This window comes from Abramis brama (genome assembly GCF_963993115.1).
Source record: "Abramis brama genome assembly, chromosome: 24".
Taxonomy (NCBI): domain Eukaryota; kingdom Metazoa; phylum Chordata; class Actinopteri; order Cypriniformes; family Leuciscidae; genus Abramis; species Abramis brama.
Window position 1 is genome coordinate 30011536 of NC_139986.1, and position 25682 is coordinate 30037217.

Below are 25682 nucleotides of genomic sequence, written 5' to 3' on the forward strand. Positions count from 1 at the left end.
ATAATATCATTCTGCATTTTCAACAACTTTTGATGATGTATTGCAGCGATTCCCAAACCTTTTTCTCAGTCGAATCACTTGGACGTAAAATATTAACCATTTTAAGTAAATATTTTAATAATTTAACAACAAATTAGTATTTTTGTAGAAACATGACATGGAAGCAAACAGATAAAATATATAATCTTTTTTTAGCGTTTTTTTTTTTTTTCAAATAATGTATACAGGCCAAAATTTTATTATTTATTATATTATATAATATTATAATATATTTAAATTAATGAAAGTAGATTTAGTTTTAAACAACAACCCTGGTTTTAGGTGCATTACTCTGAGATTAATATAAAAAAAATATAAATAAATAAATCATAAATAAATATCAATAATTTCAGCTTTATTTCAATTAATAAAAACGTTTAATAGTTTTAGGTAATAATAACCCTAGTTTTATGTGCATTACTCTTCAAAATAAAAAAATAAAAATAAATAAATAAATTAAATAAATTAATTAATTAATTAAAAAAATATATTAAAATAAATAAATAAATAAATAAATAAAATAAATAAAAAAAATTAGTGTTTTATTTTGATTAAAATAATGTATCCAGGCCAAAAATTATTATTCTTTTTTTTACTGTTACATCCAATTTCATTAATTATTAGCTCATTCGTGAAACCTCCCTGTATGCTTTGATTGGTGAACGTACCAGATTGAGGGCGGAGCTTGCGCTGTGATTGGCGGCGTGAGCCAGATCTCCCGCCATCTGAATATTCTCTCTGATGTTGCTGTTGGTCTGACTGACGCTGGTCGCGTTTACTGATGCAGATCTGACCTCGGATAGAGAACTGAACGCAAAACGAAAGATATCGAGTTATTTACAATACCGACAATATATATATGATACGTTCTGTGGGATTTTTAGTGTGACGCACCTGTTAAGGGCTTGTGCCTGTTTGCTGAGGGCTTGCGCGTGATCCTCGGCCCGGTACACCAGCTGTAGGGCGTCTCTTTTGGTCAAATCCATCACTAAAGTGTCCACATGCTTCCTGAGATTCACACTCCAGCCTTCCAGATGGTTCTTCATCTCATCCAGAGTCTGGAACGACAAACGCATCATCTGGGATCACATTCACCGTGCCGTATATGTGTTATAATCACATTCACCGTGCCGTATATATGTGTTATATGAGGTAGAAACGTCACTTACATCCGTCCCGTTGTCCATGTTTTCCGCTATTTTGAGGGCATCAGTCAGCAGGTCTTGAGCTTCCTGTACTTGTGTTTCTACTTCCTGGTTCAGATTGTTGACATTGTTGCTGGAGATCTGGAGAAAGAGATTTTTTTAATGTCTCTCTGCTCATCAGTTTGATCACAACTAAAGTAAAAATGTTGTAATATTATTGCAATATGATTTCTGAAGGATCCCGTGACACTGAAGACTGGAGTAATGCTGCTGGAGACTCACCGTGAGCTGACTCCGGCTGATCCGGATCTGCTCCGTCAAGCGTCGGCTCTGGTTATTGAGGCTCTCGCTCGTGTTGATGATCTCCTGGATCTGCAGGATCTGATGCTCGAATCTTCTGAGTGTTGAGGAGACGTTCTCCAGTCTGAACTGGTTCTGTCCGAGCGGATGTTTAATCTCCTCCTGAACCCTCCGCAGAACAGACACTGCAGAGCTGAACACACACACACACACACACACACAAAAGTGTGTTCAGAAAAGGTCCCTTTTGAACATTCTCTATAAGTTACTATAAGTAACTCTGAACTGCATGTGAACACGCTCTCATTAGTTAGAAAGTAGTCCGTTTCTTTAAAGAATCCACTTTTCCTATTATACTGATAATTATAGGATGTTCAGTTTTCAAAGATTCAAAGTGCATGTATCAGGATTTAGAATCTGTGCAGATTAATTTAACACTACATTAGAAACGTTGGTAACACTTTACAATAAGGTTCATTAGTTAACATTAGTTAACTACCTTAGTTAACATGAACTAAGAATGAACAATACTTCTACAGCATTTATTAATCTTAGTTAATATTAATTTCAACATTTACTAATACTTTATCAAAATCAAAGGGTGTATTTGTTAGCATTAGTTAATGCACTGTGAACTAACATGAACAAACTATGAACAGCTTAACATTAACAAAGATTAAAAACTGATGTAACAAATGTATTGGTCACTGCTAGTTCGTGTTAGTAAATACATTAACTAATGTTGACTAATGAACCTGATTGTAAAGTGTTACGGAAACGTTAGACACGTGTGTTTGCGCAGACGAGTGTGTGTGTGTGTCGTACCTGAGTTCGCGCTGCGCAGTCGCACTGCAGTGTGTCAGACTGAAGATCCTGATCTTCTCCAGCGTCGTGTTCATCTCCTCCATCAGGAACGTGTCGTTCACTTCATCAAGATCATCGTCCGTCGTCACGTTCACAGCACGAACCTGCTCCATCAGGCCTGGACCAATCACAGAGCAGCAGTGGTGAGCACAGCAGCCAATCACAGACCAGCAGCGGTGAGCACAGCAGCCAATCACAGACAAGCAGTGGTGAGCACAGCAGCCAATCACAGACCAGCAGCGGTGAGCACAGCAGCCAGTCACAGACAAGCAGTGGTGAGCACAGCAGCCAATCATAGACCAGCAGCGGTGAACACAGCAGCCAATCACAGACCAGCAGCGGTGAGCACAGCAGCCAATCACAGACCAGCAGCGGTGAGCACAGCAGCCAATCACAGACCAGCAGCGGTGAACACAGCAGCCAATCACAGAGCAGCAGTGGTGAGCACAGCAGCCAATCACAGACCAGCAGCGGTGAGCACAGCAGCCAATCACAGACAAGCAGTGGTGAGCACAGCAGCCAATCACAGACCAGCAGCGGTGAGCACAGCAGCCAATCACAGACCAGCAGCGGTGAGCACAGCAGCCAATCACAGACCAGCAGCGGTGAACACAGCAGCCAATCACAGACCAGCAGCGGTGAGCACAGCAGCCAATCACAGACCAGCAGCGGTGAGCACAGTAGCCAATCAAATCATGATCTTATCAACCGAGGAACTGAGCATCTAAAATAGATCTGTTATTTATTTACTTATTTAGATGGATTGAATCTGCCATTCTAGTATTATTTGTGTACTATTATAAAATGTATTCATATTTTGAATTATCTTTCATTTTTATATTTTCATTTTTAAAGTTTGTTAAGTTTTATTTTATATGATTAAATTCAATTAATGAAAATGTTTTATTTAAATAGTTTTAGTTAATTATAGCAATACTGGTTTTAGGTGCATTGCAAAATAAAATAAAATAAAATAAAATAAAATAAAATAAAATAAAATAAAATAAAATAAAATAAAATAAAATAAAATAAAATAAAATAAAATAAAATAAAATAAAATAAAATAAAAAAGCTTTATTTCAATTAATGCATTTAAAAAACAATAGTTTTACTTAATAATAATCCTGGTTTTAGGCGCATTACTCTTCAAAATAAAATAAAATAAGATATAATAACTGAGATCAGCTTTATTGGTTACCGTGGACGGCAGAGTGAGTGTTTCTGATGAGCTCCAGCAACCGTTGGCCCAGCCTGAGCTTCTCCTCAGAGTTCAGCAGCACCGCTTCACTGCCGTCAAACACACTCTGGACCTGCACACACACACACACACACACGCTGAGCATCAACATCAGTCTCCCGTCGCCATGGTTACCGTGAGGAGGGATGCGAGCGCACCTGTTGCTGCAGGTCAGTGATGTCATCGCTCAGGTGTCTCAAGCTTCGCTCTCCTGCGGTCAGGTGATACTCTGGGCTCTGATCCCACGACATCAAACTCTGGAAATGAGGTTTACATATGAAGTATTCATGCATGCAGTGTTACATGAGGGATGGTTTATGCAGGCTGGGTCACGTGACTGACCTTGACCTCTCGGGTCTGGTTCTCAAGGGTCATGAGCTGGCTGTAGGGGGCGATGATGACACCCGACAGGTTTAGAGACGCGACTGACCCGTCTAAAGAGTCCAGATCGTCCAACAGCAGTCCTGTGCATCCGTCATCACACGCTGAAGAGACACGAGCTGGTCATCACACTGACACACTCAACTCAACACTGGACTCAACTGAGCTGAGCTGAATCAACACTGAACTGAATCAACACTGAACTCAACTGAACTGAACTGAATCAACACTGAACTCAACTGAGCTGAGCTGAATCAACACTGAACTGAATCAACACTGAACTCAACTGAGCTGAATCAACACTGAACTCAACTGAACTGAATCAACACTGAACTCAAATTAACTGAATCAACACTGAACTGAATCAACTCTGAATTGAATAAATGATAAAGTTTGTAACCTCGACACGGTTATTTTCCCGTGTATCACGGTGAAGCTGCATTGACACCATCTGTAGAAGTAACGCAGACTTACACACACACTGCTCGCTGACCAGCACGTGCCTCTCCTCACACTGGTCACACAGATGACCTCTGACCCCGGGCTTGCACTCGCACCGGCCCGTGTGTCCGTCACACACACCGTGCACCGACCCGGTCCCGTTACACCGACACACCTGACACCGGCCGCCCGGCTCCGACGGGTCGCCATGGTAACCCACCGAACACCTGAGATGCGGAGAGAGCGTTAGCTACGGTTGGGGATCGCTTGAGTTTTAACGATTAACTGCTTATCGATTCCGATTCTGAATTCAGTTCCTAATTTCGATTCCAATAAGGCAAAAAAACTAAAAAAAGTAGATATTCACATTTAGTCTTATTGCAAAACATGTAACTGTATCTGAATATCATGAACAAAAATCAACAGGCTAAAGAACACTCACACAAGTGTTTGCCTGAGGTTTAAAAATACCATAGAAGAACAACTAGCAGAACTAATATAAACTTCAAGCATTATTAAAGACTAGTAAAAACTCAGGAATTAAAAAAGAACAAATAAAAAATTTGCAATCGCAACAAATAGACACAACTGAACAAAGATAGATTGAAATAAACAGTGTTTTAAGATTTTCAGGTTCAGAAACTGTAATCAGATGTACAATAACACTGCACTTTATTAATAAAATATACATTACAAACATAGTTGCAAAAGTTATTCAGTGAAGAACGAGTGAATTTTCTCTGTCTTCTGTAGTTTGATCAGTGTTATTATAGAGCAGGAATATGGAGATGGTCCACACTGCAGAACACGAAATCCAGGGGGAGGAGTTGGATCCAGATCCAACTCCTCCCACCTTACATATACCTAAATCTACCAATCTCCACCCCTTAGATCTGGATCCAACTCCGCCCCCTGGATCTTGTGTTCTGCAGTGAGGTGCTACTGGGAATATTAGGCTGCTGTCACTTTAAGAGCTGCACGTATCCGATATACTGATACACATGAGAACAGAGTCTCTCGCTTCAATGGTTTAAAGTCATATTGAAATACACACAGAGGAATCGAAATTTAAATTTTATAACAAGTACCCGATTCCCAACCCTAGCGTTAGCGTACGAGTGTTTGTGTGTGTGTGCCGTAACGTCACATGACCTCACCTCTCACAGTAGCGGCCCTCGTATCCCTCCTCACAGCGGTCGCAGCGGAAATCTCCAGCGCCCTCTAACACACACGTGGCACTGAAGCTAAACACACGCAAAACACACACGTCACGAAACCACTAGTTTCCCATGACCTACACACAGCCATAGTGTCATGTGACCTCACCTTTGACCCCGCAGTGGACAGGCACACAGCGAGCAGTCGCTGACGGAGCCCTGAACCTTCCCATAATGCCCTGCGGCGCACAGGTGACAGTGCTCTCCTGCGGTGTTGTGCTGGCAGCCCTGAACACACGGTCATTAAGAGTGTGCCTCTATGATCAGCTGATGTGGATAAAGCGGTTTATCATCTGGATTTGCTCACCATGCATTGGCCCGTCTCCAGGTCACATGACACACTGTGGTTGTTGCACCGGCACGGGACGCAGGGCCGGATGAGCGGCCGGTTTCGGCCCTTCATGTTGAGCTCGGACACGGCCTGCCGGTAATACCCCGGAGAACACTCCTGCAACAGCATTCAGTTCAGTTTCAGTTCACACTTCTCACAGCACACATCATCTCACAGCAGAGTCCACATCACGGCTTACAGAGATCTGATATCAGAGGAGACTGAGTTATGCATTTCAGAAATGTACATATACTAAATAGCGAAAAAAGGTATTAATTTAAACACCAGAACTGAACCGTAAGGGATGTGGAAGAGTCTCAGTCGAGCAACAGGATCATCAAGTTAAGGCCCGTTCACACCCATAACCATAACTATATCAATATCTCTGTTTATTATAAGCGCTGCCGTTTGTCGTCTGTCGCTGTAATGCTCGAGCTCTTTACACAGGATGGATTCTGATTGGCTGTCGATGTTTTTATTGTTCATCAGCGGGAAAAATCCTCCTGAAAGTGATCCCAACAATTTCTCTGTCGTTATAATTGTAGTTGTGGACATAAAATCATTATATTTAGATTTTTTAGAACTATATCATTATCGTTGTAGTTATCGTCCTTGGTGTAAACGGGTCTTTATTTATTTTATTTATATTTTATATATTATATTGTCTTATTATTAAATTATATAATCAATTATTAATTTTATATTATTTATATTTTTTTTGTATTTTAAATTGTCTTATAATATAATACAATATAAATGGCACATAAATAATATAAAATTAATAATATAATAATATACTATCAATTACTATTTACATACAATTTTATTTTATTTGTATATATTATATTGTCTAATATTAATATAGATTTTTTGATTACTTATTTGTTTTTATTATTTGTTTTTTTTTGTATATTATATTGGCTTATAATATTATATAATATAAAATAATATAATATAATACAATATAATATATGAAATCTAAAGTAACAAAACTAATAATGCACTATTAATTATATATTATTTATATATATTACATTGTCTTATTTTATATATATATATATAATATTTTATATTGATATTTAGAATTTTGTATAATAAAAGACAAGATAATGTATAAAAAATAAATAGAATAAATATAAAATAATATACTATTAACTATTAATTATTATATTGTCATATTTTTAAATATTAATTTTATATTGATATTTAAAAATGTGTATATTATATTATAAAGTGTGTAATATAATAATTTTCTAAGTTTCTAAATTCAGATCAAGGACAGGAACTATTAGACATATTTCCAGATGTATTGTGAGTGACAGAACACTTGAGGGTTTGTGGCCGATGACCGTGAGTGTTTTCCCGGACCTGACACGAGAGTCCAGCGTATCCCAGTGGACACTCGCACGCCTCCACCAGTCGAGCCACTTCTCCTTCTGCTCCCTCGGGAACATCATCCGCATCCAGAGACACTTCCATCGAGATATTAGAGATCCTGGAGAGAGAAACAGAGATTAGAGAAACACGGACTCTTATTGTATCGTATTGTATCAGTATACAAAAACTGATTTTATATTGTCTACATGTGTATCTGAATGCATACTGAAGTTAAGCTGACTTTAGGACCAGAGGAACAGCTCATTTGCTCCATATAGAGCTATAAGGACATCTAGACTCATGAAATATCATGTTATAATATTTATTTTCCACAAGAGGTCGGCAAAGACACCCGATGTCAGATATTTAGAGCTGAATTAAAAGGGTTATGCATAAAATTGTTAGTTATTTTGAATTTAAGTTGAAAGGAATGTGCTTAAATTATAATTTATTTATTATTTATTGATCAAATCTAGTAATTTAAAGGTAAATAAAATAAAAAATAACAACATTTTTATATATATATATATTATCAAAATGAAATAAAATAAGCTTTCTGGACAAAAACAAATTTAGTGTAATTTTAAGGCTTCGGGTCCACACACACACACACACACACACTGACCGGCTCTGCTGCAGGCCTGAGCCGTACGAGGCTTTGATGATGACGTACTCCACGTTACTCAGCACAGACATGAAGTCGGCGTGGCTCACGGCTTCATCCGACACAGAGTTGAAGTACTTCCACTTGTGCTGCACACACACAGGAGAAGCTGTATCATATACCTGCATATTTATGAGCAATATCACACTCACAGCCATGAGAAATGACTCTAAATCAGAACCGCAGCTTTAATTTTGTGTGAAAAGATTGTTTTATCAATAAAATTAAAAATTCTTTTTCCATCTATATTTTCTTTCAATAATTCAAGCACTTTTTTCAAGCACTTCTTCATAAAAATGGCAGTTTTCAAGGGTTTTCCAGGACCATTCAATTACTTTAATGATTGATACAAGATACTTCAATTTCAAAACGTACTTTAAAGGTGCAGTGTGTAATATTAGGAGGATCTGTTGACATAAATGCAGTATCATACACATAACTATGTTTTCAGTGGTGTATAAAGACCTTACATAATGAACCGTTATGTGTTTATTAGCTTAGAATATTAGCATTTCTCTCTACACACACCGCGAGTCCGCTTACATCCACGTTTCTACGGTGGCCCTGAGCGGACAAACGCGTTTCCTCACTATGTTGTTCTTCGTGCAAAGAAGCTTCAGCTCAAGTCAGCGAATAAAACACTGACACAATGATGAACAATAATATTCGCAATAAAATATTGTTTTACTGAATAATTAAGTAAACATAATTTCTAAATTTGTCTTTGTAAAGAAACCTCATTGTTTAAATGCTACTCTCTTCTGTCTCAGACGACGACATCACTTCCTGTCAGCCACCATAACTTCTGTTGGGTGCAATTCACAACCTCGCCACTAGATGCCGCTAAACTTACACACTGCACCTTTAAGCACCTTTACGAACCCTGGTGAGAGAGCGCTGGCTTTAAGACACAAACGCGGTCCCGAAGTCATGTGATCAGACTCACCTCGGTCAGAGGCACTTCTTGTTCGGTGCGAACGCCGTTTAGCGGTGCGGGAGCGTCGGTGTAGATGACTAGCTTGCGCAGGTGTCCGCCCCTCATCAGAACCTGAGGCTCGTGATTGGCCAGTCCGACGCCATCGAGAGCGAAGAACGCGATCGTGAAGGAGAGTCTTCCTCCGTACGACAGCAGCTGCGAGACACGAGGAGACCACACCTCACTCACACATGATCAGCAACACATCAGCTCATGAGTAAACCATGAAAAATACTAATTTCAACACTTACTAATGCATTATTAAAATCAAAAGTTGTACCTGTTAATATTATTGAATTGATCCGAACTAACATAAACTAACAATAAACAGTTTACAAAGATTAATAAATACTGTAACAAATGTATTGCATACATGGTATGCAAAGTATTTCTGTGGGGTTTGTACCTCATTAGCGCAACTCATTTCCATGGTATTTCTGACGGGTTTGTACCTGCTTACACTGGTATTACACTGTGGTTAATACCTCATTACCGTGGTATTTCTGTGGGATTTGTATCTCATTACCGTAAGTCATTACTGTAGTATTTCAGTGGGCTTTGTACCTTGTTACCGTGGTATTTCTGCGGGGTTTGTACCTCATTACCGCAACTCATTACCCTGGTATTTCTGTGGGGTTTGTACCTGCTTACACTGGTATTTCACTGTGGTTAGTACCTCATTACCGTGGTATTTCTGTGGGCTTTGTACCTTGTTATTGTGATATTTCTGACGAGTTTGTACCTCATTACCGCAACTCATTACCGTAGTATTTCAGTGGGCTTTGTACCTTGTTACCGTGGTATTTCTGCGGGAGTCTCCAGTAATAGGGTCCGGTGAGGACCGACAGACTGTGAAGGTGAGCCGCGTCCAGCAGCATCTCTTGATGTGAGTAATAAACGCCCTCTAGCGTCCCCTGCTGGTCGCTCTGAGACACGACACGCAGCAGCGGCGGAGCAGAACCCAGCGTCAGCTGAAACACACACACACACAGTTATGCGTTAAACACAAATTCAAAATGTGTTCGAATTTCCAGCAACAGCAACTGTTTTATCTGAGTTGTGTTTGTGTCTGAATTATGTGTGTGTTTGTGTGTGTGTGTGTGTGTGTGGTCCCTGCTCACCGGCACTCGGATCAGGCCGCTCAGCTCCTCACACACGCTGGAAACCCCGAAGCAGAAGCACGGACTGCAGCCGGAGGGATTCTGAGCCGTCAGACCAAACGTCCCGATCGTACACTCGTCACAGCCGCTGCCGCCCACATTCTCCTGGAGACGAGAGAGGTTAAAGAGGCTGTTCTCCACCTTCATCTCTTCAGTGTGTGATCATGAAGAAGCTCCAGCTCTTCTCTATATCAGTGTCAGTGTTCCTGAACTCCTGAAACGCCTCCACTGTAGTCTTGAGTTTCTCTCGGGAACGAACACGTCACAATATTCCTCATTATAATAATTAATGCGCAGAATAAAGGGGCGGGGCCTGGTTGAGTTAGTTAGTAGTGTGTTACACTGACGGTTATGGTAATTAGGGGCGGGACATTTCACAAACACACTCGAAGTGCTCGACCAATCACAACACACTGCTCCAGCCGACCAATCAGAGCACAGTGTGCTTTTCAGAAGGAGGGGCTTCAAGTAAACAGAGCGTTACTGACAGACTGGGAAGAGACTGACACAAAACCGTGATGTCATCGTCCAACTCAGTTCGGTTCGCTTATAATGGTGTCAGTGCAGGAGATCAATAATATTGTTTATTGCATTTAAAACATATTAAATATTAAAAACATCTAACAGTGTAAGGAAACGCGGCTATTGTCACCTTGCAGGAACACTGTCCGTGATCCTCACACCCACACACTCCCAGAGTCCCATCGCAGAACTCCTCGCGCGTGCCGTCCGGGTCGCAGTTGCAAGCGGTGCATTCTGGGAAGTTTTTGAAGCCCAAAGCGCAGCGGTCACACTTGAGGCCGGAGAAGTGTGTGTTGCAGCGACACTGAGCCGACAGCAGATCACACTGAGACGAGCTGGAGCCGACAGGACTGCAGTCACACGCCTGCACACACACACACACACACAGACACACACACACACACACCGTTACTGGGCTGATACCATAGTAAACATGCTTATTCATCACAATACCGCGGTATTATCATCAGTTGGTGAGTGATGTGTCGCACCTTGCAGCCGGACACGCCGTCGTGACCCCAGTGACCTTCCTCACACTCTTCACACTTCGGCCCGTGTGTGTGTGGAGGGCAGATACACTCGCCCGACTCTGCGTTACAGTTCCCGTGTGTGTGTGCGCAGTCACACGCTAGAGACACAAAACACGTAAGATTACATGAGCCCATCACACTACAAAATACACACTCTCACACACACACACACACACACACACACACTCACTCTCTCACACACACTCACTCACACACTCTCACTCACTCACTCACTCACTCACACACACACACTCACTCACTCACACACACACACACACACACTCACTCACTCACACACACACTCACTCTCTCACACACACATATACACACACTCACACATAAATCAATGAGAATATCAGTTCTTACGTGTGCATCCGCTCTCTGTAAAGTTGTAATATCCGCGCTGACATCGATCACATTTGTCTCCTGTCACTCCAGTGATGCATTGGCACCGCCCCTCCTCGTCACATGACCCAGACACAGAGCCTGATTGGTTACATTCACACATTCTGCAGCCATCGCCGCTGTTAATGCCGTGATAACCAGTCTGAAACACACACACACACACATTATCAGGAAACATGGTACTTTGTTCACAAGCGAATGAAGAAACAAAACATTATGGTAAATAAATAATCATAAACATCAGGGCAGACGTACCTGACAGCGGTCACATGTTTGTCCGACCACGTTGGCTTTACATTCACACTGACCCGTGATCACGTTACAGACGGCGGACAGAGACCCGTTACCATAGCAACCGCAGGCTACACACACACAAACACACACAACATGATTTCAGACACACACGCACACTCCAGTAACACTGACGAGCAGTACTGCGTCTGGCCACTGGGCGTCGCTAGAGCTTCACCTCACAGGACGAGTTTCCAAAGGTTAAAAAACATGTGGTCACACTTTCTTTGAAGCCCATGCTTATAATGAGTCATAGCTCCATTTATACTTATTTATAAGAAAGTATTACTATTTTATAAATACATTTATAAAGACTCATTAATATACAGCATTATAAGAACAGTTATAGTGACATTAATATTATTTTTATAATTACTTACAAGCCATGCATTTGCTTTTTCAATGTGCATGCTCATAATCCATTATACACTGATTATAAATGCACACACACTCACTCACACTCACACACACACTCACTCACACTCACACACACTCACACACACTCACTCACACACACACACTCACACACACTCACTCACACATACTCACTCTCTCACACACACTCACTCACTCACACACACACTCACTCACTCACACACTCACACACACTCACAAACACTCTCACTCACTCACTCACACTCTCTCACACACACTCACTCACACACTCACACTCACACACACTTACTCACACACACACACACTCACTCACTCACACACTCACACACACACTCACTCACACACACTCACTCTCTCACACACACTCACTCACTCACACACTCACACACACTCACAAACACTCTTACTCACTCACACACTCACACTCACACACACACTCACTCACACACACACACACTCACTCTCTCACACACACTCACTCTCTCACACACTCACACACACTCACACACACACAATAATGCATAAGATATCAAACAAGCGCCTCACCCTGGCAGTTTCTGTGTGTGACGGCGTCCCCGTAGAACCCGTCCTGGCAGCGCTCGCAGTGCCGGCCCGCCGTGTGGAACACACACTTCACACACTCCCCCGTGAGGCCGTCGCAGTGACCCGCCTCAGACCGGTCCACGTTCCCGTTACACTCGCACACCGCACACCCCTGGCCCGGGACCGTCGGGTCGCCGTAGTAACCGTCAGCACACCTGACCGTGAGAGAGGAGGGTGTGTGTGAAATACTGTGTTCTCAGAACCCGAAGTGTTTATTATCCGCGAGAAATATGTCGGATCTCGTACCTCTCACACTTGTGTCCCGCGTATCCCAGCGGACACTGATCACACACGAACTCTCCGGGACCCTGAAGCTCACACGTGGGGCTGAAACTACACACAGTATATTACAATATATTCAACAGAATCTAGATCATTTACACTCAATCAAACACACACACACACTCACTCAAACACACACACACACAAACACACGCACACACACACACCCACACTCACACACACACTCTCTCTCTCACACACACACACACGCACACACACACTCACTCACACACACACACACACACACACTCACACACACACTCTCTCTCACACACACACACGCACACACACACTCACTCACACACACACACACACAATCACTCACACACTCTCTCTCTCACACACACTCTCTCTTACACACACACACACACACTCACTTACACACTCTCTCACTCACACACACTGACTCACTTACACACACACACACACACACACACTCACTTACACACTCTCTCTCTCACACACACACGCACACACACACACTCACTCACACACACACACATACTCACACAAACACACACACACTCACTCAAACACACAATTTTACTATATGTGGCAAACCATTTTTAATTTAAAATGTTTTACACTGCTTTCTATAGGGAACCAATCCAGACGTCTTTCATTGTAAGTGTGTGATCATGAATAAAGACACAGTTTGTGTTACTGTGAGAAACGCTCAGACATCCAGACACACAAAAGAAGGATCCCCCCCCCCCCCCCCCATCAAGAAGGATCCGGGTGGATTCGCCACAGTCACTCTCACACACACACACACACACACACACACTCACAGTCACTCACACTTGTTAGACGCCAGTGTCTCAGTGGGTAGGAGCATCTCTGGCAGATACACACACACACACACACACTCACTCACAGTCACTCACTCACTCACACACACACACACACACACACACAGTCACTCACTTGTTAGACGCCAGTGTCTCAGTGGGCAGGAGCATCTCTGGCACACACACACACACACACACACACACACACTCACACACTCACTTGTTAGACTCCAGTGTGAGTGGGCAGGAGCATCTCTGGCACACACACACACACACACACACACACACACACTCACTTGTTAGACTCCAGTGTGAGTGGACAGGAGCATCTCTGGCACACACACACACACACACACACACACACACACACACACACACACACACTCACACACTCACTTGTTAGACTCCAGTGTGAGTGGACAGGAGCATCTCTGGCAGTCGTCTGGCGTTCCCTCACTGGCGTCTCCATAGAAGCCCGGCTCGCAGCGATCACAGTGAGGCCCGCTGGTGTTGTGTGTGCAGTCCTGAGAACACCAAACACACCGGCGCCGTTACAGTCAGGATCTACTTTGTTTATGCAGTTATGTCGTGTTAATAAAAAAATTAAAATAATAAAAGAGTACACCTACCAGACACTCTCCGTTGATGTCGCACTCGCTCGCGTGATCGTTACACTCACACTGAAGACAGTTTCCTCCGAACAGAATCCCACCGACCCGATAAAACCCGGGAATACAGTACTGGAGACACACACACACACACACACACACACACACTGCTGGGTGAGAAACCGGTTGACATGTGCATGTTCAGCTCATGTGGAAGCGCGTGTGTTCCTCACCTCGCAGGAAGAGCCGGAATATCCCCACGGACACTCGCACTGCTCCACATCCAGAGGGAGTTTAGCCGGACCGGAGTGTGTGTCTGCAACTCCCAAAGACACGCCACTCAACCTGCCGACCACAAACATCTTCACAGGTTCACAATGAATAATAAACGATTCAATAAAACAATATATATATAAATGTATTTTTTTAATTTATTATTTTTTTTGTTTATTTTTATTTTTGTTTATTTCAGCTTGTTTGTGTTCTGACCGTAGCGTTCCCTCAGCGCTGGCCTCCAGCTGAGCTCGAACCCGTAGCGTAGCGAGGTCCGCTAGCAGCGTCATCAGCTCGTCTCTCTGAACGCTCCTGCCGCTGTGAGCGTCGCTGAACGAGTGCGGGAGAATCTGGATCGAGACGAGCTGCTCGGTGTGAGCGTTCAGAAGCAGACGAGAGGACGGCGTCTGTCTCAGCGTGCGCCCGTTACCCTGAAACACAACACACACTCTTACCGAGGCTCTCCTTCACAGTCACATGCTCTACCGCTGCGTTTACATCACAACTACTAGCATTCTGTCAGGACCACTGTTGTTGAATACGAGAATTTAGTCTGATTCAAAGCCAATCCTGACGGAGACAGGTGGAGCTGGGGAGGGAGGAGGGTAATCCGCTCCTGAGAAACGAAGCTAGACTAGCGTGACCTGCCACAACTGACGCTACGCTTGATAACAAAAGGTAACACTTTATTTTACAGTGTCCTTGTTACATACGTTACATGCACTTACCATAGTAATAACAGTAAATTATGCATAATTACATGCATCTAACCCTCAACCAAACCCTAATCCTATAGTAAGTACATGTAGTTCATTAATATTACTCAGTACTTAAATGTATAATTACACTGTAACAATGACACCTTAAAATAAAGTGTAACACGGTAAATCATGCAGCAATAAACGATTATATATCTGATATATATTGGGTCACATATGCAGAATAATTATCATCTTACCTCAATAATTACACTGAAATCTGAGCTCAGCGTTTTGTCCACGTTCTCCTCAGATGTGTCGTACGCAACGCTGTAGTTCAAGAAACCTCCATACGACGTCACCTATACAGAGAAAGATGAAGATGCTCTAGTACAGAACACTGCGGTAATGTGGTTCACTGATGAGTGTAGGGCATCAGCTGATGTTTTAGTTCAAGTCAGCTTTATTTCTACAGCGCTGTATACAGTACTGATTGTTTCAAAGCAGCTTCACAGTAATAAACCGGAAAATAACAGTGTTAATGATCATCAATATGAAAACTTCATCTCAGCTGTACAGAAGACAATATTGCCGTGATTCAGCTCAAGTTTAGCTCTCACCTGATAGTGTTCGATATTAGTTAATTCGATAATATTACTAATATTATTTGCCTTTTATTCTATATTAGAACATTGTAATATTGTCTATGTGGTGTTTTTAATGTGCTTTAAGACAAACCATGTGTAAATTCATAAGTCGACTCCATTGCTGAGTATTTCCTCCTTAAAACTGCAGTGAACCAAAGACAGTCTCAAAAACACGCTTTGAAATCGCTGGTGTTTCTGACGTCACAAACTACCTTGTAACCAATCAGATCAACGTGTGATCGTCAACCAGTGGATCCCTGAGCTGAGTGAGTGAGTGGAGGCGGGGCTCATTTGCATATTCATAGAAGTGCGCATACTAAATGAGGCAAGGGTGTCGAGTTACATTCAAGATATTTTAAGGCATAAAGATTTTTTTTAAAGGAAAAAAGGTTTTAAATATGTAATTTTGGTGATAAAGATGAGTTTTAAGAGATAAAATTATTGACTACAGGGGGACTTTAAAAGTAGATTAAAAAAAGGTGGTAATATCCATCAGTTTTGATTTCATGTTGAATGGAGGTCGGAGCTATGGAAATGAATGCTATAATTAGATGTTTTAATTTCATTAATCCTCTGAGGACAGACGCTGCGAACGTGTGTAAGCTAATTAGCTGTAAATGTGTTAATGAGTGTGAGTGTAATGACAGGCCAGCGAGAAACACACACACACACACACACACACACAGAGAGAGAGTCACCTTGTTGTTGAGGAACGGCTCTGGCGCGGCCCACGACCACAGCGACGGCACGCCTGCGGACACCGAGCCGTTCGACACGATCAGGTTTTCGTCTGAGATCTGAGATGTGAAGATGCTGGAGCTCTGAGGAGATCGGAGGAGAACCGCGTCTCTGTGAACCACCTGAGAATCAACAACACACAGGCTCTGTTTCAAACCACAGTCAAGTCAAGTCAGCTTCATTTATATATAATAGCGCTTTTAACATTATGGATTGTTTTGCTTTACAGTGATAATAGGAGATTACAGTAACAGAGATTGTTTAGGCTTTACAGCAGCTCTAGAATAAAGTTATTGTCCAGATAAAGTTAGTTTTTGATTGATTCACTTCCATTGCAGAGATCTTTAGTTATTAACTCAGGGGCCGCTAACACGACACCGTTTTAACAGAAAACAGAAAACCTTTAATGTGTTCTGGCCGTTCATTTGCACGACAACAGTGTTTGGTGCTCGACACAGTCACAGCGTTACTTTACAACATATATTGTGAAATAGGTTTTATTTTTGTATTTTCTGGTTTCATTTTAGTTAATGTTTTAGTAGTTTTGTAGTGCGGTTTTGTCATATATATATATATATATATAATTATTTATTTTTTTACATGTCTATATTGTAGAGCTCCATGATTCTTGATAAATTGAGAATTATGATTTCTTTGTTTCAAATAGAGATCACGATTCTCACGATTCTGAACAGACAACTAAACAAAATAAAGTCATTTATTAGAGGTTCTGACAAAATGTTAACTGCTGCCGTCTATTTACAAATGTTTAATTAATCTGAATGAATTATTTAAACAAACAGTTGAGTGAATGATTCAATGACTCACTCATAAAGACTTCACTTGTTTCATTACTGGATGAATCAGTGTTTCTGAACGAATCTCTTGAATCAGTGATTCAATGACAAACACATTTTTTAACAGTCCCTTGTCGCCACCTACTGGTGTAACGATGTAATTGATACAATAATTATTTGAAGTGTCAAGTTACTTTTCAAAAGGTGATTATTCTATTTTGATCGCTACCGTAGATATGAGTGTTTATATCCGAACTAAACTTTTATCCCAGAACATCAGTGATGATATGAATATTTGTAACATGGAAATAATAATACTGTGTGTAGAAAAGACTGTTTGTGAAAGTGTTTCATACCTAGATAACTGCTTTCTCTGGGTCAGCAGCAGCGTGAACACAGATTTGAATTTTCCGGTATAATTTAGTCAAAGGTTTAATAGACACAGGCGAATCGTTGTCATTAAGGAATGAGATCATGTGGGTGTTTGAATCGAGATTATGATCTTTTAACAATTAATCGTGCAGCTCTACTATACTGTAACGATCATGTTCTGTTTTATGGAATTTTATATTTTGTATTTCATTGTTTCCCTGTGTTCTTTAACTGCTTCTTTTATTCCCAATTTTCCGGAATTTCCTAGGAAATCTTCAGTTTCCTAGTTTACTGATTATACACTTATTTGTTGCTATGGTTACTGATTGCTTTGCACACCTGTTTCTTGTTTAGTTTGTTTTCCCCTGCGTTTAAGCCCTCAGTTTAGTTCTAAGTCTTTACTTTAGTCAAGCTGTTACGATGATGTAGTTTTGTTATTTTTGGTGTGATATTAGCAGTAGTTAAACATACCGAGCTGGTGAACCAGGTCGAGCTCTCGCACACGTCTGACACTCCGAAACAGAAACACTCGGTGCAGCCCTCGGGATTACTGGCCTGCAGGTTATAGAAACCCTGCTTACACAGATCACAGTTCGAGCCCATCACGTTATCCTGCACAGAGAGAGAGAGAGAGAGAGGGAGAGAGAGAGAGAGAGAAATAATATGAAATAACAGTCAGAAAATCATGATATTTAAAAAAGGTGTTTTTTTGTTGAGTATCATATTTGATTCATCAGGTTTTTATGGCTCATATAGTCTGATATAGTGAGAATATGGAAGAAAAAACAGCCCAAACTGATCAAAAATATGCAGTTTGGTGCATGCTGATATTTATATGAAATTCTAATGCTTATAATGTAAATCAATGAGATCTTTATAACCGTTACCTTGCACACACACTCCCTGCAGGGGTCGCTGTTGTGGCTTCCGTCCAGGTTACACTCGCAGCGAGTGCATTGTGGGAAATCTCTGAAGCCGAACGCACAGCGGTCACACTTCTCGCCCGCAAAACCCTCCTTACACACACACTGACCTGCAGACAGACCTACACGACAAACCAGCAGCTCAGACAACACCTGAAATACTGCATTCAGAGATATTCGGTGGGAAACAGAAGCAGTGATGTTTCACCTGTGTCGAGGTTCGCGTGATCATCGTCTCTGATGCAGACTGGACTCGCTGAGCCTCTCGCGTCACACTCACACTCAACACACGGGTTATCGGCGTACGGAGACACCTGAAACACAGACACGTCAAAGGGTTTAACATTCACAGTCTTTATTGTGCAGAAGATTCATCATGAAGATGTTTGGAAACTCTTCTGGAGCTCTAATGGAGACACAGTTAACAGGGAACATTCTCAGAACTTTAGCAAACATTCTTCCAGAACGTTCATTCAAAGTTATCTGGTCTTTAATAATTTTCTCAAAAATAAATAAATAAAATGTATACAATTATGACACAAATTTTTGATACCAATGAAAATTCACAATTATCTTTTCCAATTTTGAAACCACAGCTAAAACTACAAACCTAACTAACAGGCTATAACTTTAAATATACTCTTTACTCTTTATAAGTTAAACATAGAGTAATCCTTATTTAAATTAAAGTTACAAAAGTTATTAAGTCAAGAGCAGTGAGTGATTTTTTACTTTTTACACTGACTCACTCACTCACTGACTCACTCACTTACTGACTCATTTACTCACTCACTTACTGATTCACTCACTGACTCACTCACTCACTCACTCACTCACTCACTCACACACACACTCACTGACTCACTAACTGACTAACTCACTCACTCACTCACTCACTCACTCACTGACTCACTCTCACTCACTCACTCACTCACTAAATCACACACACACTCACTAACTCACTGACTCACTCACTCACTGAATCACTCACTGAATCACTCACTCACTCACTCACTCACTGAATCACTCACTCACTCACTCACACACACACTCACTAACTCACTGAATCACTGAATCACTCACTCACTGAATCACTCACTCACAGAATCACTCACTCACTAAATCACTCACTCATTGAATCACTCACTCACTAAATCACTCACTGAATCACTCACTCACTCACACACACACACACACACACACACACACACACACACACACACACCTGGTGTGGTCTGTAGTATCCGTCAGCACAGGTTTGGCAGTTCACTCCCGCAGTGTTCTGGGAGCAGTTCACACACACTCCTCCGCCCACAAACCGGTCCTGTGTGTTCAAGCTCAGCCTCAGATCCGCCACCGTCTGGTTGTAGTAACAGTCGTCGGCCTTGTTGTGACAATTACACTCTAATCAACGAGAGAGAAAACACACAGATCAGGAGGGTCGTGATCGCTTATAAATGAAGGTTTGTTTAGTTTAGAGTGAATCTCACAAAATACTGTATGTACATGTCATATATGTGACGTTATTTATTGTCTTACTCTCGCATGTGTTTCCTTTAGAAAGCGTTCCTGGTTGCCACGGCTCCTGATGGTATCCAGGGCAACACTCATTACAGCTCTCACCACAAGTGTTGTGCTCACACACACACTTCAGTTTCTGTGGAAACATGAGAGAGAAGAGAGTGAGACACGCATAACAAACAGCAGAGGGACAGAGAAAGGCTAAAGTGAGACGCCACTGTAAATACTGAGACCATCAGAGAGAACACACACACACACACTGAACACACACTCACTCACACACACACACACACACAGTCTGGTTCGCTATCTTTGTGGGGACTCTCCATAGGCGTAATGATTTTCGATTCCCTAAACCAAACCTGACCCCTAAACCTACCCATCACACACACACACACACACACTAACCCGAACCCCTAGACCGACCCGCCATCACACACACATTAACCAGAACCCCTAAACCGACCCGCCATCACACACACACACACACACTAACCCGAACCCCTAAACCGACCCGCCATCACACACACACACACACACACTAACCCGAACCCCTAAACCGACCCGCCATCACACACACATTAACCAGAACCCCTAAACCGACACGCCATCACACACACACTAACCCGAACCCCTAAACCGACCCGCCATCACACACACACACACTAACCCGAACCCCTAAACCGACCCGCCATCACACACACACACACACTAACCCAAACCCCTAAACCGACCCGCCATCACACACACACTCACCTGACCCTTAAACCTACCCATCACAACTTTCTGCATTTTTACATTTAAAAAAAAAAATTTTTTAGTGTGTTTAACCCATTTCCCTCGTGGGGAACAGCTGGCTAGTCCCCACAATGTAATATAAACCTGTACACACACACACACACACACACACACACACACACACACACACCCTGAACACACACAAATGAGACCTTATTGTAAAGGTGTAAACTGCAATACATACAACCGGCACATCCGGGAACTTAACTGTAAATTTCGTAACCGCCCCTTTTTAGGGGAAAACAAACCAGACTTCCCATAGACTTCAATACAAAATAGCGGCACAAAACAACGTCCGTACACAGCCGGCAGACGTGTATAACTTCAGAAATCACTTAGATGAAATATGTCGAGTAATTATATGTCCACCCTGCCTTCCATAGAGCGTGAACAATACATTTATAAACTTAATTTGGGCAACTTAAAAACATGTCCCTACCAGCGTCAAATTGGTCTAACACCCCCACCCAGTGGCCAGAAGTGTCTTACCCGGACATTTACTCGTACCTCATCGAGTCACCAGGTAGCCAGTGAATGATTTTACTTCGGTTTTAAGAAGTAAACATCTTTAAATGTATAATATTATGTCTTTATATTTAGAGTAGCTACTGAGTGCACTTTTCTGTCCAGCCATACAACTAGCCTGATTTAGCTTTCGATAGCATCATCCCCGTAATTCATGATATTTCCATAACAGCAAGATATTGATGATGATGGCAGGCAGAGATGGGCATAAATACATGGAAATGTATTTAAAATAAAATAAAAATACAAAATACTGTGTGGAAAAAAATTAATTAAATACAAATACATAATAGGGGTAGCCTACTATGTGAAAAAAAAATGTTTAAATACAAATTACATGTTTGTAAGGGTTAGTACACGTCCTCAGTCCGATACTGTGTATGGCGCTCGCCGGTTTGTTTTCCCCTAAAAGTGGGCGTGAACCTTTTCAGAGACGTTCTATGACGCTACGCCGGTTGTATGTATACAGTGACTTCAGAGAGGCGGAGCCAAAGTTCACACTATCATTTGATTGACAGCTTCCATCTCAGGGGGATGGTGTTTGTTGTCAGTTACCTTGGTAACGGGGTCCCATGGGCAGCTCTGGGCGTGGCCATAACAGATGCACATCCCGCCCACCGAGATGTCCTTGATGGAGTAATAATACTGAAAACCAGACCGAGACCAGGACACAGTTAGACTGCATTAACACAAAACTACCATGGTACTCCTAGAGATATCTTTGATATGAATACGGTGATCAACTCATGCAGGGTTTGAAATGAACACCCGCCAAACGCGGGTAAAAATCAACTGTGGTGGGAAACGCTGTCGAATCACGAGCCAATTTGGCTTGTTACTTATTATGTTTACTCACTTTTCTGGGGAATTTCGTGTTCGCAGATTTTGCGCAAATACTCGTGATTCATCATGGTATATTAAATACAGCGTATTGCAGAATCTGCTCATATCTGCTTACTTGAACACACACTACACACTGCACAACAGATACTGGCGCGCTTGTTCATTTGCATTGAAGCAATAGTGAAGATTAAACAGCATTTGGTGAACAGAAAAGACATTGTTATTTTCCAACATCCTACATTTTTTTAATGTTCTTTGTACTGTGTTGATCTGCCCACCTAAAAATTTATGAAATCCAAATTTTATAATATATATATATAAATAAGCTGTGATGTAGTTAATCTGGTTTATTTCTTTATTCTTCTTCTATTTTTTGGCTAGTAGAAGCTCTGAATGGCCGGTAACTTTGGCCGGTGAGTGAAAAAGTTCATTTCAAACCCTGACCTCAAGGCACCATCTGAAACCACAGCACTACATATCTTACCCGGCGTGTGACGATGGGGTCGACTTCTCGGGGGTCGCGGTAGCTGAGGGTCATGAGGTCGGCGTTGAGCGTTCGGATCCTCTGTAGGCGCAGGCGAATGAACCGAGCCGAGGTGAAGTCCAGCAGTTCTGGAGTCAGATCATCAGCGCTGGGACGCCCGTTAATCAGAGACGTGTGGATCTGTGGAGAGACCAGACACACTCAGAGATACACTCATTTGGGGAGAGGCTTTATTTAGCTCTTTTAGTGGGTGTAAAACACACACACACACACACACACACACACTCACTCACACACTCACACTCACACACTCACACTCACTCACACACTCACACACTCACTCACACACACTCACACTCACACTCACTCACACTCACACTCACTCACTCACTCACTCACTCACTCACACACTCACTCACTCACACTCACACTCACACTCACACTCACACACACTCACTCACTCACACTCACACACACACACTCACCTCTCCGTGCTCCAGCGGCACCAGTCGTGAGTAGTAAGATGTGCAGATGACCTCGTCGTCCCTCTTGTAAGTGGGCGGGCCGAGGCGGGGCGTGACGTTGTAGCGGGTCAGACACTCGGTGTCGCTGATGGCGTAATATTGCCACGGCTGGAAGTCCAGGCCGTCCAGAGAGCGCTCCAGAACCCAGTTCCCGGGGCGAGGAGAGTTCGCCGCCTTGATGATGATGTAGGCGACCTGGAAGACCTGCGGGAGGAAAAGCGAACGCTAGGTCACATGGACAGCTGGGTTATTATAGTTAAAGGTGACATATTATGCCTCTTTTCTCCAGATGTATAAATCTCTGAAGTCCCAGAATGAGTCTGTGAAATTTCAGCTCAAAATACCAGATCATTTATTACAGCTTGTCAAATTTGCCCATTTTTGGATGTGAGCAAAAACTCGCCATTTTTGTGTGTGTCCCTTTAAATGCAAATGAGCTTTAGCTCCGCCTCCATTCAGAAGAGGGCGGAGTCTTTACACGAGCTTCAGAAACTCCGACAATAACAAAACACTCCAATCTCCCTCATCCAGAATCCCAGAATCACCAGTAGCGAGTGCAGCCTTACGGAGAGACTCAGGAAGAGCTTCTGAATGTTAGTGGAGACATTTCTGTAGTTGTTGTGGAGTTACACTGATCATCTCATCATCATGTTGAACTTCTCCACAAGTGTCCACAGTTCCTGAGGTCTTTATAAGACAGCGGTGACATGTTCTGGTCAATAGTGTTCAGTGCTCGTCTGAGCTCAACCACAGAACAGCTTCAGGCTTTGCTGGATCTTCATCAGTGCGTTAGAACTGGTCTCTGTTGTCGCTCGTGAAACCAAATGTCGGCTGGTGTGTGTAAACGTGCAGATTAAGTCAAGTCAAGTTTATTTATATAGCGCTTTTCACAATACAGATTGTATCAAAGCAGCTTCACAGTATTAAATTAAAATAATACATCAATGCTTGTTTCTAGTGGAAGCTTAAGGTAAAGGGCCGGTAATATTATAATAAGATCCTCTTCATCTGATGAGAATATTTTTTGCCATGCTTGTAGAGAAAGGCTTATAAAACAAAATTACTGGGTTTCACTTTTCACGTTTTCTGGGTTGTTAGAAGCACTGATTATAGCACTGAAACACAGGAAAACTCAGATTTTCATGATATGTCCCCTTTAACTAAAACCATGAATAAACATGTAATAAAGTAAACCGCTAAAGGACACTGGTGACTTCCTCTTCCTGTCGTCTCAGAGAGATTAAACCAAACTTTTACACTATTTTCCCTCTAATGACCCTCAGTCTCAGGAATGACTCCATCATCCGCTGTCTGTCCCGCTCAGACGAAACAAGTTCTGGCAGGAGAAACCCTCCGGATCTCACGAGTGTGTGTCTCAGATGAGCCGCTTTCATCTCAGTTCTCACTCAGTCTCTCTAGACGAGCTGGGTTGAATCTGTTTCACACACACCTCACCTGAACACATGGGCTTTCTGTACTGAAGCTATTCTTCTGTGATAACACACATTACGCTCTAATGGGTTCTGTGATGTAGGTTTAGTTTAAGAGGATACGATACACAGCATAAACCATTACACCTGAGGAGAATCCCTGTAAACCACACTTACAAGTATGAGTGTGTGAGTGTGTGTGTGTTTACTGGATGCTTAGCAATGTAAAGACGAAGACACACACAAACGCACGTCTTCATCTCGTCTGACTGTAATGACAGCGTTCGAGTGTCTCTGCATTTGATCATGAGATTTCCGGAATCCCCGGAATAAAACGTTTGTGAAGATGCAGGGAAATCACGGATTACAGGGAGTGATTTTCCACTTTCATTCAGCAGTGATGATAATCACAGGCTGCCTTGCTGTAGAATTATGGGATGGTTGCTAGGGAAAACAACAACTGCTCCAAGAGATATGACAATAAATGTACCGATGAGTGAACGAGGTGTATTTCTGTGTGAATCTGGATATACGGGGAGAAACTGTTTC

The 25682-nt window shown here is 42.2% G+C and overlaps 1 protein-coding gene across 1 annotated transcript in view; it reads right to left on the reverse strand.

Annotated features, from left to right (window-relative positions):
* lama1 (laminin, alpha 1) overlaps positions 1–25682 on the reverse strand; it is a 53202-nt gene that overhangs the window by 17430 nt on the left and 10090 nt on the right. Inside the window, exons 4-40 of the mRNA XM_084103547.1 lie at positions 23665–23907; positions 23180–23359; positions 22408–22497; positions 20548–20665; positions 20234–20412; positions 19217–19322; positions 18973–19130; positions 18557–18697; positions 16877–17038; positions 15792–15893; positions 15050–15264; positions 14794–14905; positions 14582–14692; positions 14349–14476; positions 13126–13212; positions 12823–13034; positions 11845–11951; positions 11551–11731; positions 11146–11282; positions 10785–11018; positions 10094–10237; positions 9761–9943; positions 8943–9128; positions 7958–8085; positions 7324–7450; positions 5932–6072; positions 5734–5852; positions 5565–5651; positions 4441–4634; positions 3928–4070; positions 3744–3842; positions 3547–3658; positions 2310–2466; positions 1467–1677; positions 1209–1325; positions 934–1097; positions 708–846 (exon numbers count right to left, since the gene is read on the reverse strand). Of these exons, the coding sequence (XP_083959673.1) occupies positions 708–846; positions 934–1097; positions 1209–1325; positions 1467–1677; positions 2310–2466; positions 3547–3658; positions 3744–3842; positions 3928–4070; positions 4441–4634; positions 5565–5651; positions 5734–5852; positions 5932–6072; positions 7324–7450; positions 7958–8085; positions 8943–9128; positions 9761–9943; positions 10094–10237; positions 10785–11018; positions 11146–11282; positions 11551–11731; positions 11845–11951; positions 12823–13034; positions 13126–13212; positions 14349–14476; positions 14582–14692; positions 14794–14905; positions 15050–15264; positions 15792–15893; positions 16877–17038; positions 18557–18697; positions 18973–19130; positions 19217–19322; positions 20234–20412; positions 20548–20665; positions 22408–22497; positions 23180–23359; positions 23665–23907 (5454 nt within the window). The remainder of the gene's footprint in view (positions 1–707; positions 847–933; positions 1098–1208; positions 1326–1466; positions 1678–2309; positions 2467–3546; positions 3659–3743; positions 3843–3927; positions 4071–4440; positions 4635–5564; positions 5652–5733; positions 5853–5931; positions 6073–7323; positions 7451–7957; positions 8086–8942; positions 9129–9760; positions 9944–10093; positions 10238–10784; positions 11019–11145; positions 11283–11550; positions 11732–11844; positions 11952–12822; positions 13035–13125; positions 13213–14348; positions 14477–14581; positions 14693–14793; positions 14906–15049; positions 15265–15791; positions 15894–16876; positions 17039–18556; positions 18698–18972; positions 19131–19216; positions 19323–20233; positions 20413–20547; positions 20666–22407; positions 22498–23179; positions 23360–23664; positions 23908–25682) is intronic.